This window comes from Amia ocellicauda, chromosome 16 (genome assembly GCF_036373705.1).
Source record: "Amia ocellicauda isolate fAmiCal2 chromosome 16, fAmiCal2.hap1, whole genome shotgun sequence".
Classification (NCBI taxonomy): domain Eukaryota; kingdom Metazoa; phylum Chordata; class Actinopteri; order Amiiformes; family Amiidae; genus Amia; species Amia ocellicauda.
The window spans coordinates 3,535,932-3,551,296 of NC_089865.1; the positions used below are offsets into that span (position 1 = coordinate 3,535,932).

Consider the following 15,365-nt stretch of genomic DNA (forward strand, 5'->3'; position numbering starts at 1 on the left):
CAGTTTGCTGGGGGCTCAGTCCCGTGTATGTCTGGGATACCTGTCCTGAGCTTCGGAGAAAGGCAGCCGAGACCTCTCTGTATCGGGAAATACTTTGCTCAGACACCGAAGTCTTAAGAGAGAGTTTGTTTTTTTAATAATTGAATGGATGGTCACCTCTGAAGGGTTCCCACTTTGCTTTAATGGAGGATATTGAAATGTGTGTGTATAAATATGTATAGTCACTATCCACCTTTCACCTCTCATATGTACGTCCATTAATCCTCAGCTGGAGATGGGTTTTGTTTTACTTAGAAATAAGCCAATCAGGACTTGGTAAGGTATGTTTTTTAAAGAGGGTTAGTAAATGGACCGGGTTTTACTTTGCTTTCATAGGCGCATGTGCCTGCTCTGCAGCACGTCGACAAAGGAGGTGAATAACGCAGCCTCCTCTCTGTGCTCCGTGTGTAGGTTTGTGTTTCATAACCTGTCATGTCACTGCACCCAGAGTGAATAGAAGTACATAATGGGGAATGAGCTCAATTGAATCAAGCCTGCTGTATCGTATAATACCTGCCAGACAGACAGCTAAATATATAAAGTCTTTTATATGGTGAGTGATTTGTTTTGTGCCGCAGTCCTCTGGGGGCTGTGGAAACCCTGTCAAAATGAATTTCTCAGTTGATCCCCACCACGGTTGCCCACAATCGCATCTGACGTTTCAGACACTGCTGAAGACTAGTCCACTGGCACTTGGCTTTCTCCTATCGTTATTGGTTATTTTCAAAGCACACTGTGCCCTACACCCCAGTTTAGCATCCCCAAGAGCGGTTCAGAAGAATTATGGTCAATTAGACCCCAGAAAATGCTTGTGTGTGTGCATCCTGGGGCGCTTTATAACACAATCACAATTCAGGGCTCGTGTCTGCCATGTAACTTGGCTCCTAGCAAGCAGATGTAAACATTTAAGTCCTCGGATGTGATTGAAAGTATTTGATTATGTGGGTTTATACAACATGAAGGGGAGTCAGGCTATGAGGTTTTAAAGGCAGCGTAAAGGCCCTGACTCAGAAGTACTGGCTAAAGGGCCCTAGGGACGTTTTTGTTGTGCCGTCTTCACCAACGAATGGATTATAGTCCACTTAATGAAAACAAGACTCCCTCTGCAGCTTGCTTGTGCCACCTGGTCTGACCTTCTCACAGAGCGGCTGGTGGCCATTGCTATAGGCAATACAAATACGGACTTAAATAATATTCAGTTGTGGGCCGACACCTGACAGATGAAATTCAATGTGGACAAGTGCAAGGTATTACATGCAGGTAACAAAAATGTCCACTATAATTACACTATGGGAGGAATAGAACTGGATGAAGTAATGCATGAGAAAGACCTAGGAGTCTATGTGGACTCCTCACTTTCTCCATCCAAGCAATGTGGGGAAGCAATAAAAAAGGCAAACACAATGCTAGGGTATATTGTCAAAAGTGTAGAATTGAGAACAAGGGCAGTGATGTTCAGACTGTACAATGCACTAGTTAGAGCTCATCTGGATACTGTGGACAGTTCTGGGCTCCACACTTCAAGAAAGATATCGCTGCTCTAGAGGCAGTTCAGAGGAGAGCAACCAGACTTATTCCAGGTCTGAAGGGAATGTCCTACTGAGAGACTGAGGACCTGAACCTTTTCACCCAGGAACAGAGGAGACTACGTGGGGACTTGATTCAAGTCTTCAAAATCATGAAAGGCATCGACCACATCAAACCAGAGGAGCTTTTCCAGATCAGCAGGGACACACACACCCGGGGACATGGGACAATGGAAATTGGACTTCAAGGCATTCAAGAAAGAAAACAGGAGACACTTCTGTCGTCACAATCTGGAACAAACTCTTCAACGATGTTGTTGAAGCCGACAATTTGGGAAAATTCAAAAATAGACTGGATTGAACATGGACAACCAATGCTGAGCTGTAAACTTCTCTGGTAAACTCCTTTGAGAAAGAAGACGGTTTCAGGGTTACAGATAACACGTTTCATGGACTCCTCCCGCACACACTCACACACCCTCCCACACAAACACACACACACACACACGCAACCAAAGCCCCACCTATTACCGGTCTGCCCCCACTGCTGAGATGGGAGTTGATGCAATAGATCACAATGAGATCACCTCCCTCCTGAAAGCTCGTTCCCTGGAGCCGGGTATCTCAAAGAGAATCAGCAGGACAATTAAAACTCACCCTGGACTCCAAACACAAGGCTGCGCACACTGTTGAGCCAGCCTAATGGGGAGATTGTTATCTGCAAGAGGCACTGTGAAAAACAAAGGGCCGGGTAACGACCTCGGGGCAGCGGAGCACAGCAGTGTGTGATGTGCCGAGGTCCCTGATTCCTCGGGTGTCATTGACTCTGCTCTGGCTCCCGGATGGTGACCCTGCTGCACTGACCAGCTTTATTGACCAGAGGTGCTGCACAGTCAGGACTGCCAGGCTTCCCATCCGTCTGACATTGCACCCAATCTCCATCTTTCTCGATCCCGAGCACAGTACTGACGTAACTGAGTTGCCTTCCCATACAGAACAAGCATATATTTTTAATATGCAGTAGAAATATGTGAACCGTATATTTTTTGTACGCCAATTTTTTTTGCGTATGTAAAATATTTTAGTAATTCATATTTTTATTTTATACTTTGAGATCATAAGGTTAATTTATACAATATATTTTCAACATTTGAATAAATGTATGGATTACAGACTAAAATATATTTAAAATATATCCCATACATTATACAGAAAGGCCCAGATTCTGATATATGCTAGACATGTGTGCTCCTTATAATTTATTATATTAAAAAAACATATTCGACTGGGAGTCTTTGTTAATCTCAGCTGTCCAGAGTAGGTGTCCCTTATTATCCCAGTTCTGTATCAAACCATGGAGGGCTGAAGCACTTTGGGCTGAAAGCGATTTTCCTTGTCCTGCCTCATTTTAATTTCAGCACCAAACAGAAATACATGTTCTGCGCCTCTTCCCTGGATCTTCAGCAAAGCTTTGACAGCCCCACCGAGCCCCTTCTAAACCTTTGGGATCAGAGCGTAGTCTCTCTCCTTCAGTTCAGCTAACACTTCTCCTCATTTGAACAAAGTACAACACAGATAACTCTAGCTTTATGGTCCATTTATTGAACAGCTTCCAACTCACCAGCAGTTTAGAGAGCTACAGCGGACAAGGCCAGGGAGTCGGTGTTGCTGAACGAAGAGCTGCCTGGATCGACACCTGGAGCTCAGCACCAGCATGAGCCCCGTGAGAGAACAAAGAGAGACTGCGGCTATTGTGTTCTTATCTGCTTCTCTGTCTCAATCTCTTCACTCTGGATAAGACTGACCAAACAAGCAAACACTCAAAGCAGCTCTGAGAGCGGTTCAGAAGAATTATGTGAGCACGACAGTGAACCCCGTGACCTTTACAGTCACAGGAATGTGTTGCCTGAAAACTGCTTTGCAATAACGCGTCTCAGCCTGAGAGATCTGGACGTTCTTTTTTGTTTGCTTGTGAGGCAGTGTACAAATAAATACGCACCAGAAAAAATAAAAAATGAATGTGATTCAGCTCCTTCCTTCCATTATGCATGTTATTAATCAGAAATGCAATCACCATGGGTTACCAAGCTTTGTGTTAAACACCCTGAGCCCTCTGTGATGCACTACAGCATCACCTCACTTCACAAGCCGCCCGGCCCTGCCTGCGCGCTGCTGTAGGGGAGAACTAAGCAATGGAAATGACTGAATAAAATATGCTGGCAGGAGTGTTAGAAGCTAGGGAGAGGAAGATAACATGCATTCAGATGCGTTCAAATGGCAACCCCCTCTTCACTCACAGCCCTACCACCATCTCAAATCCTGTGTCGATCTTTGGGCAATGCTCCCCCCCCCAACCAGCCCTGTGAAAAGGTCCCCTCTGACAGCTTGATCATTGACCTGGTTTAAAATTCATCATCAGCAAGCTTCCCTGCACCTGCTTCAATTGCATTATTGTGTTACTTATAAATATTTCAGCCGAGCAGAGTCGAAGCCCGGTGCCAGGGGTGAGCCGAGGGCCCCAGCAGTGTGTGTGTTTGAATTGGAAGTGATTGTAACACGATCGCGATATGCAGGGAGCCACAGAAGAGTCCGATCCCCGCTGCCCCCTCCCCTCAAACTCTCTGCTCTCCCCCGGGGGTAGGGGGGCAATTGCAGGGCCAGAGATCTTAAGGAAACTTTACTCCTGGGTCATTTTGGTTTTCGTGAGCAATTTACAGTCGCTTAACTGTTTTACTATTTGAGCAGAATGTCACTGTGTGTTACTGGAAAACTGCCGGATGTTCCATAGTTTAATGTTACAATATTCCTATTATTGTGGTGTAATCAAAGTCAGGTTTAGAAAACAAGACAGCTGCTCAACCGGATCGGCTCGATTGGTCAACTTTACAGCAGCCGGCTCCTTCATTAGTCAATTTCTTCAATGTCTGACTGAGACTTCCTGACTCAGTGTGTGTTAATAAGGAACTAGGTGCAAGAGATTACTACCGTTGCGTGTTTTAGAAAGTGTCCTCTAGAGGAGCACTATTCCAGGCCCTGTTCTTGGTAAAACTCTCCAGGAGCTTCCAAGTTTCCACACAATCTCAACCCTATCTATAACCTTAACCTCATACCTAATCCCCAGAGCTCAGCCTACCCCTGAGAGGCCTGGAGAGCTTTTAATTGGGCAGTTGGGATCAGGTGCAATGACAGCTGTTGACTGTGGGCTTTTGCCCTTCTGACTGTCTGCCTGTTTCTGCAGGATGAAGAACAAGCTGTGGTACTTTGAGTTTGGCACGACGGAGACCATCTCTGCCACCTGTAAGAAGCTCAACGAGAGCCTTGAGGTGGAGGTAAGATCAGGGGCCAGCTGCACTAATACTCTTTCTATTCAATAATTTCAGCATCAAGTGTAGCGTTTTTACCCCTAAGGTAAATCTGTGATACCCTCTTAAACTCAAGGGAAACCTAAGGGGCAAATAAAGGCGAAACCTAACTGTATTTACTTTATGCAACTTGGCACATAGCCTCCGTCTCAGACATCTCTCTCTACCTCCTGTCCTAAAGAAGGGGCGGACACATCCAGACACATTCTTTACAGGGAGGCAGTTACCTGCTGTCAGCTGAGTGGTAGCTTTGAGACAAATGTATTCATCCCCCCCTGCCGCCTCTTTCTTCCTCTCAGTGTGACGGCATCATCCTGGACCTCAGCAGCACCTCCCTGGAGGGCATCGCTGTCCTGAACATTCCCAGCATGCACGGTGGCTCCAATCTGTGGGGCGAGACCAAGAAGAGGCGCAACTACAACCGCATGAGCAAGAAAGTGCCAGAGAGGGCGCCGGTGAGCACGGTCACCGACCCCAAGGAGCTCAAGTTCTGCGTTCAGGGTGAGTTCGGGGGATTACCGACGATCCCCTGGCGAGAGCTTCTAAATGCTGTGCGGTTTGCTGCTGCTGCTGTTTTTGTTGTTTGTACCCCAAAATTAAAATTGAAAAAAAAACACATCTTTCATGCAGGGAACATAAAAAAAGTTAAATAAGATCAAGTCCAATTCTGGGCAAAGATAAAGAGGTTGAAAGGACCCAAGCCTCTGTGAACCTAGAAAAGAGCTAGAATCCGTAAGCTAGACGACCACAGCCCATTCGTGATGATGTCATACAGCAGAGCATTACAGAGCATCAGTGCCTTTTTAATGCATTTTTAGTGACTTTTACTAATTCAAACTGTCTGTCAGGAGGGCTGCAAATGCAAACATACTAATGAGTCATATACGTTCCATTAGCAATCCACCCTCCACCCTCCTCTCCAAATGTGTCCATTATAGGTGGCCTTCCCAAGATAGGCCATCAAGGGCAGCTGCAATTAGCTCTTAAAATCTAAATACGCCGTCCCTCGAACTTCAGACTATCTGTGATGTTTCAGTGACAAGAAATACGTGAGGATGGGGCTGCACTGTGGCTTTGTTGAAGCAGGGACAGAGCCAGGGTGACTGGGAGATTTGAACCAGCTCCCATAGGAACACAGCGGCCAATGTCGCCTGTCAACACTCGGGCCCCGGGCACTGATTTCCTGTTACAGCTGAACAGAGCCCCTCTCTCCTCCCTCACAGGCTGTGGGGGAACAAAGACAAAGGACAGTGGGTCAGGTAGAGAGAGAGGAGCAGTGCACTGTGTGTGTGGGGGGGGGGGCAGCCTGCATGCTGCTCCTTATTAAAGACTAACAAACCCAGCTTCCTCTGCCCTCCGCTCCTCCTCCTTTCTCCTCCCCCTTCCTGTTTCTCTCTCTCCCGGGGTGAAAACCACCAAAGGGGACTGTATCCCTTAACAGTCTCTGGTTTTGTATCTCCTGTTTTGTTTTTCTATCTGCCTGTCTATCTATCCGTCTATCTTTCACTTTACTTCGACACCTTTCTCTCTACAACCCCGGTGCCCGCCCACCCCCCTGCCACCCTCACTCCCTCGGGTCCCTCCCCGTTTTCTCTCCAAACTGCCGATTCTTGTTTCCATGGAGACTTAAGGGTCCTGCTGAACTAGCGAGAGAGAGCGAGAGAGCGAGTGCGAATGAGAGGGAGGGAGGGAGGGAGGCTGCTGCCAATTGTGACTCATATCTCTAATCTTTAACTTCCCTCAGGCAGTTCCACAGAAATGACACACATTAGGCAAAGGAGCCCGGTTTTTGCGAATGCCCCAAACGCGTCCTTCCAGGTCGTCAGTGAATCAGTCGATCAATCAATCATGGGTGCGCAGAGATGCCCTTTCAGGCGAGCACCAACCCAAAGCACTTTACAGCGAGTCGTGTTACAGCAGGACATTCCTCCGATACACCAAGCTATTAATAACTGTGCAGCGGAGGAGAGACCCTGAGAGGGATTAGAGATGAGAGCCACCAACCTGTCCTCCCCCCGAACTACCCTGCCTCCACTCACCTCCACCTCCAACCTTTACTCGGTGAAATAACACCCCATTAAACTCCATCTCTGCCAGTGTGCCTACTATCACCACAAGCCCACAACTCCTCTATTCCCCTGGTTCCTGTACCTCTGTTCCCAAACCCTGGGTAGGCCCAGAGTAAACCAGCGCCAGTTTGGTGCAGCTGAGCAGAAATTGAGCTGATTTTCTACAGCCGAGTCTGAACCCATCGCCAGAAACCTCCTGCGTACATAACCCCGACTCCACGTTGATGCTACAGGTTCAACTTCACAGGGGCAGCGAACTCCAAACACAACGATATTCACAGTCATTCACACTTTCTCAGTTTTCACTAGTTCGCTCTGGTTATTATTTATGTTTTGTTTTGTTTTGTTTGTTTTAATATCAGAAGGCAGTCTGACGTCAGCCTTCTCATTTGTTTTACACGGCGCGCTGACATCGCATGAAGCAAGTGGGTTCTGAAGCAGTTGGATTTAAAAAACGCTCCCAAATATGACCGTCTATATCCAGGGAGGTCCTCACAGGGATATTAGTCTGTATTTATGTACCCATTGTAAACGTTTGCCAGGAGCGGTGTACTGCTCTAAAGTGGAGTCTCGGCCTGAAGTGGCTTTTAGATCCAATTCATGTTCAAAACCGGCAGTAATTCATACTGAGTCCTGTGAAAGCCAACTGTTCTAGTGGACAATGTGTTGTTGTCTGCGTGCAAACCTGTGTGTGTGCGTGTGTGTGTGTATGTGTGTGTGTGTGTGTGAGGGAATGTGCAGGCCTGGGGGGGCTCTGTCAGGCTCTCTGCTCTAATGGAGCTGCTCTCCCACAGGAACGGGTCTTTATTTTATTTGCTCTTCTCTGTAATCCCTTTCGGAAACACTGATTGCTGGGAAGGGCATCTCTGATTTCAGTGTGGATGGAGAGGGAGAAAACAGGGGGAGAGCATGCAGTCAACATAGCCCTAGTCTTCCTGATCACACTAAAGTAGTTAGAAAGCAAGACCCTGAAATAGTTTATTTTAAATATATATATGTGTGTGTGTGTATTTTTAATCATTACATATTCTAGTGTTGATTAGCTAGTATGCCTCCATCCCAGTTGTTTATTTCAGCCACGCTTACACTCTGTTCTTTTGTCTTGAACTTCTAAAGATCAGACAATTTGTTCTTGATGCTATTGTTAGACAGACTAGATACTTTGTCCTACTTTTGTGTACACACACACAAAACTGTGACCTTGTTGAAAAAGTTACCGATTTCAAAATATGTATAGAGGAAAAACAGACATACCTTAGTCGGTGCTTTTTGAGAACCAAGCTTGACCATTTGGAAGGTCACACACAGCACTTTGACCACTTTGACATCTGCAGATATACAGTTTGTAAACAGCAGCCAGACATAGTGTTGAGGAGAGTGGCTTGTGGAGATTTATTCAGGATATATGATCAGACATTGCGTGGAAGGAGAGACGGCACCATGTATCTTGAGCCACTCTAACCAGGATTTTCTTAACAATAAATGAAAAATACTAAATATAATGAGCAAATTCTATATGTTTGGGTTAACACGGGAATATAAATGAAGAATGATAGAAGTTGAAAATGAAGCACGCTAAACATGAGACCTCCAGAAATCCTCACACGCTATCTGCCCCACAATGCCCGCCATTTCTCTCCCCTTCCCCTTAACCTCCTCTCTTCTATGAAAGAGCAAACGAGCTACTGTCTTGGCTCGATCCCAAACCGTTTGCCTCCCTGTGACAATCCTGTAATAATTAAACTGCCCTCTGACAATAGATGTGCGTCACATAAAGACTTTGCGGTTCTATTTCAGGCGGGGGCCTTGTCAGTGTGGGGCTATGGATAATGTGAAAGACCACGTGTTTATTTTTTAACTCCTGTCGAAACCTGTGGCAAACAAGCCCAAGATAAAACACAACAAGAACATCAACCCCACTTAACAAAACAGGGGGGCATGGTGTGCTTTTATTTTTAAAAGCCTGCACTGCAGTAGGTAGTTTCACATGAATAGCAAAGCTTCACCGTGAAAAGGTTTATTAAGCAAACCACTAAAGATATCGGCCAGCTTTAATCAAATTATCGTTTTATGAGTGACGTTCACTGGCGGTTTCTACGTGCAAAAGCTTTACAGACAGGATCCAGGAAGCTGTTGCTCCCGAGTAACCTGTGACCTATGACCTGTACTCCTGGAGTGTTAAAATATTATCTTTCACCTGTTTTCTTTTTCACTTTTCTTTTCTTGAACACATTTATCTGTAAGGATGCACATTTACATATCTAGGGATGTCTGACACGGACTACAAAGTCTGTGTGACTGCAGACTCTCCCGGTGGAGGCACATGTCCACACTTAATACGAAACAAGCAGCGGCATCTGCTAACGGCTGGTGAATTATTGTGAGTGAGGGAAGCTGTTTTATTAAGCAGAAGACTGAACCCTCACAGGCAGGGCAACTATATGGCAGGTTTTGTTCCTCTTTTTCTGGCAGCAGCATGTTCACTGCCTGGAGCACAGCAGGATAGAGCCTTCTTCATCGGTGCCAGAAAGTGTCCTGGTAGGATTATGTAAGAAGCAGTTTAGTCTATTAATAGCCCTTCCTCACTGAGACAATCTGAGCATCGCAAGGATCTGATTGAGAACAGGGGAGCATTTCCAAAACGAGAGCTGTCTTAGTCATGCCTGCCATCAGGTTATCGGGAACAATGGGAAAGACATGACATCTATTTATAAGCAGCAGGATTGACAGGGGGAAAAGGGAGGCAAGGACACTGAGACAGAGGCAGAGTCTGAACATACAAAACTAAATATTGGATATCAACACTCTCCCGTCATCACAAACTGTGCGGCTACGCTGGATTCAGCATAAATACATACTGAACAGAAATCAGTGCCCCCTTTAATATAGCTATCACATATTACTGTGCAATGTACATATATATATACCATATATACACCGATCAGCCATAACATTATGACCACCTGCCTAATATTGTGTAGGTCCCCCTTTTGCCGCCAAAACAGCCCTGACCCGTCTAGGCATGGACTCCACTAGACCTCTGAAGGTGTGCTGTGGGATCTGGCACCAAGACGTTAGCAGCAGATCCTTTAAGTCCTGTAAGTTGCGAGGTGGGGCCTCCATGGATCGGACTTGTTTGTCCAGCACATCCCACAGATGCTCGATTGGATTGAGATCTGGGGAATTTGGAAGCCAAGTCAACACCCTGAACTCGTGATTCATCAGACCAGGCCACCTTCTTCCATTGCTCCGTGGTCCAGTTCTGATGCCCACGTGTCCATTGTAGGCGCTTTCGGCAGTGGACAGGGATCAGCATGGGCACCCTGACTGGTCTGCAGCTACGCAGCCCCATACGCAACAAACTGCCGGTTCACCGCTTTTCCTTCCTTGGACCACTTTTGATAGGTGCTGACCACTGCAGACCGGGAACACCCCACAAGAGCTGCAGTTTTGGAGATGCTCTGACCCAGTCGTCTAGCCATCACAATTTGGCCCTTGTCAAAGTCGCTCAGATCCTTACGCTTGCCCATTTTTCCTGCTTCCAACACATCAACTTTGAGGACAGAATGTTCACTTGCTGCCTAATATATCCCACCCACTGACAGGTGCCATGATAACGAGATTATCAGTGTTATTCACTTCACCTGTCAGTGGTCATAATGGTATGGCTGATCGGTGTATATTGGTTTATTAATTGATTAATTATATTACAGACACACACACGTACACATATAGATGCTTGTTCATTTAAACTGAGGAGAAGGTGTATAGCTTTTTTCTATTGCTGTAAAGTGTGACGCCAAGGTGCTGGTTCCATTACAAAGATGCAAACATCATCACGGCTGTACTTCATTCAGGACCAGCACTGAAGAAACACTGGCTCAGATAATTTCTGAGGATAATTGCATGGTTTTCACATGGCCCCTGTATAACTACCAACACGCTCAAGATGGGTTTCACCACACCGAGAAGAGAAACAGCATATATTTATCCAACCCGGCGGAGAACACAGAGTGTTAAATGCTTTGGGCATGTTTTACACTCTTCTGAAGCGCGTTTATAATTAGAAAGCATTTTAAAATAAAGTGACGATGTGCCAAGCCACACACACAAGGCATGGTTTCACGTCGATGTTATCTCCTGTTCAAATCGATCAAGTGTTTCTTTCATCTGGAATCTGCCGGCACATTCCTGTTGGAGGAGGTGTATTGTATTGTACCTACTGAAGGACAAACACAGAGAGTTACGGCAGGTTATATCCAGTACTCTCACCACCATTACAGCATCAGCACCTGAGTTTGTTTGTGGAAGAACAAAGCACCATGTTTCTGCTTTTGATTTAGACCTTTCTAGATTAAAACCTATTCCACACAGTTCGTTATTAAACTGAGTTGACTCCTCGGGAAACCAATGTGATAATTAGTTATTTTTTTATGATTAATTATCACAGGAAAAAACACTTTTTAATCAACAAGCTGAGCTGTGGAGGCGTGCAGCTGCTGTAGAAGTGTGTGGATTAGCTGCAGAACTGGTCGAGTCAGGGCTTATTGAACATGCATATCTTAATGTATTTTATTATGCAGAATGTGGGTCATGCACTGAAATAAATAGCATTGTGTTAGGAAAAGTGACAGAATGTTTTAATAGCCAGAACATGATGGATTTTAATCTTCTGCAACTTGAAAACACATTAAATATATATGTATGTATGCATATGTTTATGTATATATTGTGTATATACTTTACGATCTACTCTAATTAAGTATTTTCTGTGTGTGTGATTGAAAGTGTGTGTTTGTGTGTCATCTCTCACTATCTATTCCTTTTCTCCTCTCGTTCTCCTTTTACCTCTCATTCACACTAATCCCCCTTTCCACACCCCTTTATTCTCCTCATCCCCTCGCAACATCTCTCTCTTCTTCCCTCTTTCCACAACCTAATTTTCCTCTGTTCTTTCTCCTTCTCCCTCTCTCTCTCTCTCTCTCTCCTTCCCTTGTCGCTCATCGCCCGTCTCTCGTCCTTTCTCCGCAGATCTGAGTGACCAGCTGTTGGAAGTGGTGGGTCTGGAGGGGGCCATCGAGATGGGTCAGATCTACACGGGGCTCAAGAGTGCAGGCCGGCGGCTGGCCCAGTGCGCCAGTGTCACTATCAGGTCAGAGGTCAGGGGTCAGACGGCGAAGGGCACAGTTATCATGCCGTCTTTGCACATCACACCACTCAGTGCTGCTTATCTTTTGACTTTAGTAAGTGGAGAGCCGTTAATAAATCATGATAACGTGTCGGGTGAAGGAATCTATACAACAGCTTACCCTTCCCTGCAAACTTTAATATATTTTTCTGTCTGTACTGACTGTGTGTAAATTCAGTGCTCAAAACATGTGTTTCTATATAAAATACTTGTTCTTCACTTTGCCTGCCACTCTTTGGCCAGTTTCTGTTACATTTCTATAGTATATGGTTAGACAATATTATGTATGGTTTTCGTTATTGTACTTTGGTTTTGTTCAGGACATATAAGTCTTTTTACAGATAGTTTAAAGCATTTAATATGGTGGCTACAGCCTTTTAAAGCTGTTGTGTTTGGAGACATATATAACAGCTTCAGCACGGTATGGCCGATATGGATATTTGTTATGCTGGAAACCACACCGAACAAAGGCACAATTCTCATGCCAGCACAAAAAGTAGAACACAAAGGAACCGTATCTTAAAGCGAGATTAAACAACCAGTGCTGAAAACATTAAAGTCCAAATGCTGAAATGTGTAAATATTTCATGCTTTGGTTCTCGTTTGTCTCACATACTGCTCAGAGAGGGAGCCACATACAGTATCTGAGTGTTTCTCTTCTGCTTCAGACAATAAATAAACCACCAACCACCACCACAAGTATACGGGTGACAAACAATGTTTCCCAACTCAAGAAGAAAAGGCCGGATTCTCACTGATCTTAACTCTCAAAGTCCCTTTCCTGGCCTCGTTTCTCGCTGTTCTATATTTTATGTACTGTCCAGACGTGCTGCGCGAATTCCTGACTTTTAAATGTTAGCATTTTTAAAGCGCATGTTAAAATATAATCTGTACAATAAATACATGAATAAACAAAGAGGAAATTAAAACTTTTGGTCTGGTTTGGAAGGAGAAGAAAACTTTTTGCTGAAGGCACAAGAGCATCCTAAATAACATCAACAGGAAAGGCTATAATGAGGTTTAGTGTTTGTTCAATATGTGGACTTGTTGATCTGGAGGGTGTGCGTACACCAATTTGGTGTTATAACCTTGTATTCCCTGGCAGGACATCTCGATTGATGCCTATGCAGATCGATGGGGAGCCCTGGATGCAGCCCCCCTGTGCGGTGAGAGCAATACCCTGTCCAATCCAGTCTCTCTGTGTTTCCCCTCTTTCAACCTGTGTTTTGCTCTCTGTCAAACTGCAAGAACGATTAATCAGGACATTTCATACACTATCTCAGACTGTGCCATCGGGGAAGAAATGTATACATAACATTATGTAGCATTACATAAGTATACTATAGTATACCATATAATAATAATAATAATCAATATAACACTATTTATAGCATACTATAAAACTATATTCTCAAAAAATTGTGATTATTCTCACTGTGCCAAATGATTCCTGTCCTGCTTCCAAGGAGCCAGGAATCAACAAATCAGATTCCTCAGCAGAAAATATTAGTTGTCTGGACATCAAGGTTGATAAACAGTGTGCAACCGAACCCTGTGGATTTCTCTGGTCAGAAGAAGGCTGAGCTGAGCATTCCAACACAGTACAGTGAAAAGTACACACACACACACATACACACCCTAATTACAGGCGACTTAAAGCAAATGTTAAACGACATCCCAACAGGTAGCGCCCTTGCAGTTGCATGTGAGTCGGGTGTCCATGCTCACATCGTCTTTTTCCTCCTCTAGATTAAGATCACACACAAGAACCAGGTGCCCATGCTGCTAGGACCCCCCCAGAAGACTCCCTTCTTCTTCTTCAAGAGGCGAAACAGGAGCCGGGACTAGAGGAGAGGGACCCCCGACAGCCCTGTCGCCAAGGAGGGTCTCCCCTTGCAATGGACGAGGGAGGACAGGAGGGGATTGTAGTTATAGGTCCAACACTAGGTGGGGGGAAACAGGGCCACCCTTCACCTAACCTCCCTGTGAACCCATCCCACTACCAGAGACACACTGACTGCTCTTATTAACCAGCCTCTTGAGACGACCCCGAGGGAACAGTCACCTTGTCTCTCCGTAACACGTCACACACTCCCTCACAGCGTTACCCCACACACCAGCCCAGACCAAGCCTGCCCCTCGGCTCAAACCCTCCTCTCTCCTCGCTCTGCTCCCCCCTTCTCACTATACTGATGGACCGACTATAGAGGATCTTCTTGCACCCTTGCTTTTACACCCCCCTTTAGGTTGTGAGAACAAAAACACAACGAACAAGGAAAAGATTCTATTGTGCGGCTCTTCGGCTGGCGGAAGCAGATGTATCTGGATTGGATTCCAAATTGGATTGACCACGAAATGCTATGGCCGGAGAGCCGAGGAGATGGGATGCGAGTGGGGGGTGCTCTCAATTGCTAGAAGTGGAAGAGATAGTGTGAGGGAAGGGAAGGCAGAGAATTAGCGCGTTGTGTTTTTTTACGAGGGAGGGGGGTGTGAGCTGGGAGAGCCGCCCGAGACCGGGAGACATGTTCTGGCCATTCTAATGAGACGGGCCAACAAGCGCTTCTCTTTGAAGAAACAATAAATAATGAATCAGTGGAGGCTTTGTATTTATTCCTGTTCCTCTCCAGAGCCTGAGTAAACTCCAGAACCACGACGCAGCGAGAGGAAAAACAGAAATCTTATCAATTATTAAATGTTGTTTTTGGGGAGGTGGATGGAGGGAGGGAGGGGTAGGGGGGTGGGGGGTGTGCACATTATATGCAACATGGAAATAGGTTTAATTAAATTGTTTGGTCATAGGAATAGGATCCTTAGGCAGTCTAGTGTTAACCCATCGTGGGTCGTGCTGGGATTTTCCAAAGTTAACTTCTCTGGGACTGTTTCGAGTTCGCTGGTTCTCAGATTCCTCAGTATTGAGCTTGTTGTCATACCTTCAGAAGAGAAGACTGCTATCCAAAGCCAGTTCTCTAGATGGTAATCACTCGGTCTGAAAGGAATCAAGCCATTTAACACAGCCGTCTGAAGCCCTGTCGATACAGAACGAATTTCCTAATTCTTTTCTCAACCCGATTGCCATTCAGAGACTTCCTTTGCTGCAGGGTTCTTGGGTACTTCCCAAGAAGACAGGGCCTCAGGCAGGTGCTGGTTTGAGCCTTTTCTGCTCTTCTGACATAAGCAGGAT

At 45.5% G+C, this 15,365-nt stretch overlaps 1 protein-coding gene across 3 annotated transcripts in view; it reads left to right on the forward strand.

Moving 5' to 3' along the window:
• The window catches only part of dgkg (diacylglycerol kinase, gamma), a 61,343-nt gene extending 46,566 nt beyond the window's left edge, over window positions 1-14,777 (forward strand). For all 3 annotated transcript variants that reach the window (XM_066687683.1, XM_066687685.1, XM_066687684.1), the window contains 5 exons: window positions 4,804-4,894; window positions 5,227-5,428; window positions 12,028-12,148; window positions 13,290-13,350; window positions 13,934-14,777. In XM_066687683.1, the coding sequence (XP_066543780.1) occupies window positions 4,804-4,894; window positions 5,227-5,428; window positions 12,028-12,148; window positions 13,290-13,350; window positions 13,934-14,032 (574 nt within the window). In that variant the 3' untranslated portion in view covers window positions 14,033-14,777. The remainder of the gene's footprint in view (window positions 1-4,803; window positions 4,895-5,226; window positions 5,429-12,027; window positions 12,149-13,289; window positions 13,351-13,933) is intronic.
• Window positions 14,778-15,365: the final 588 nt, after the last annotated feature.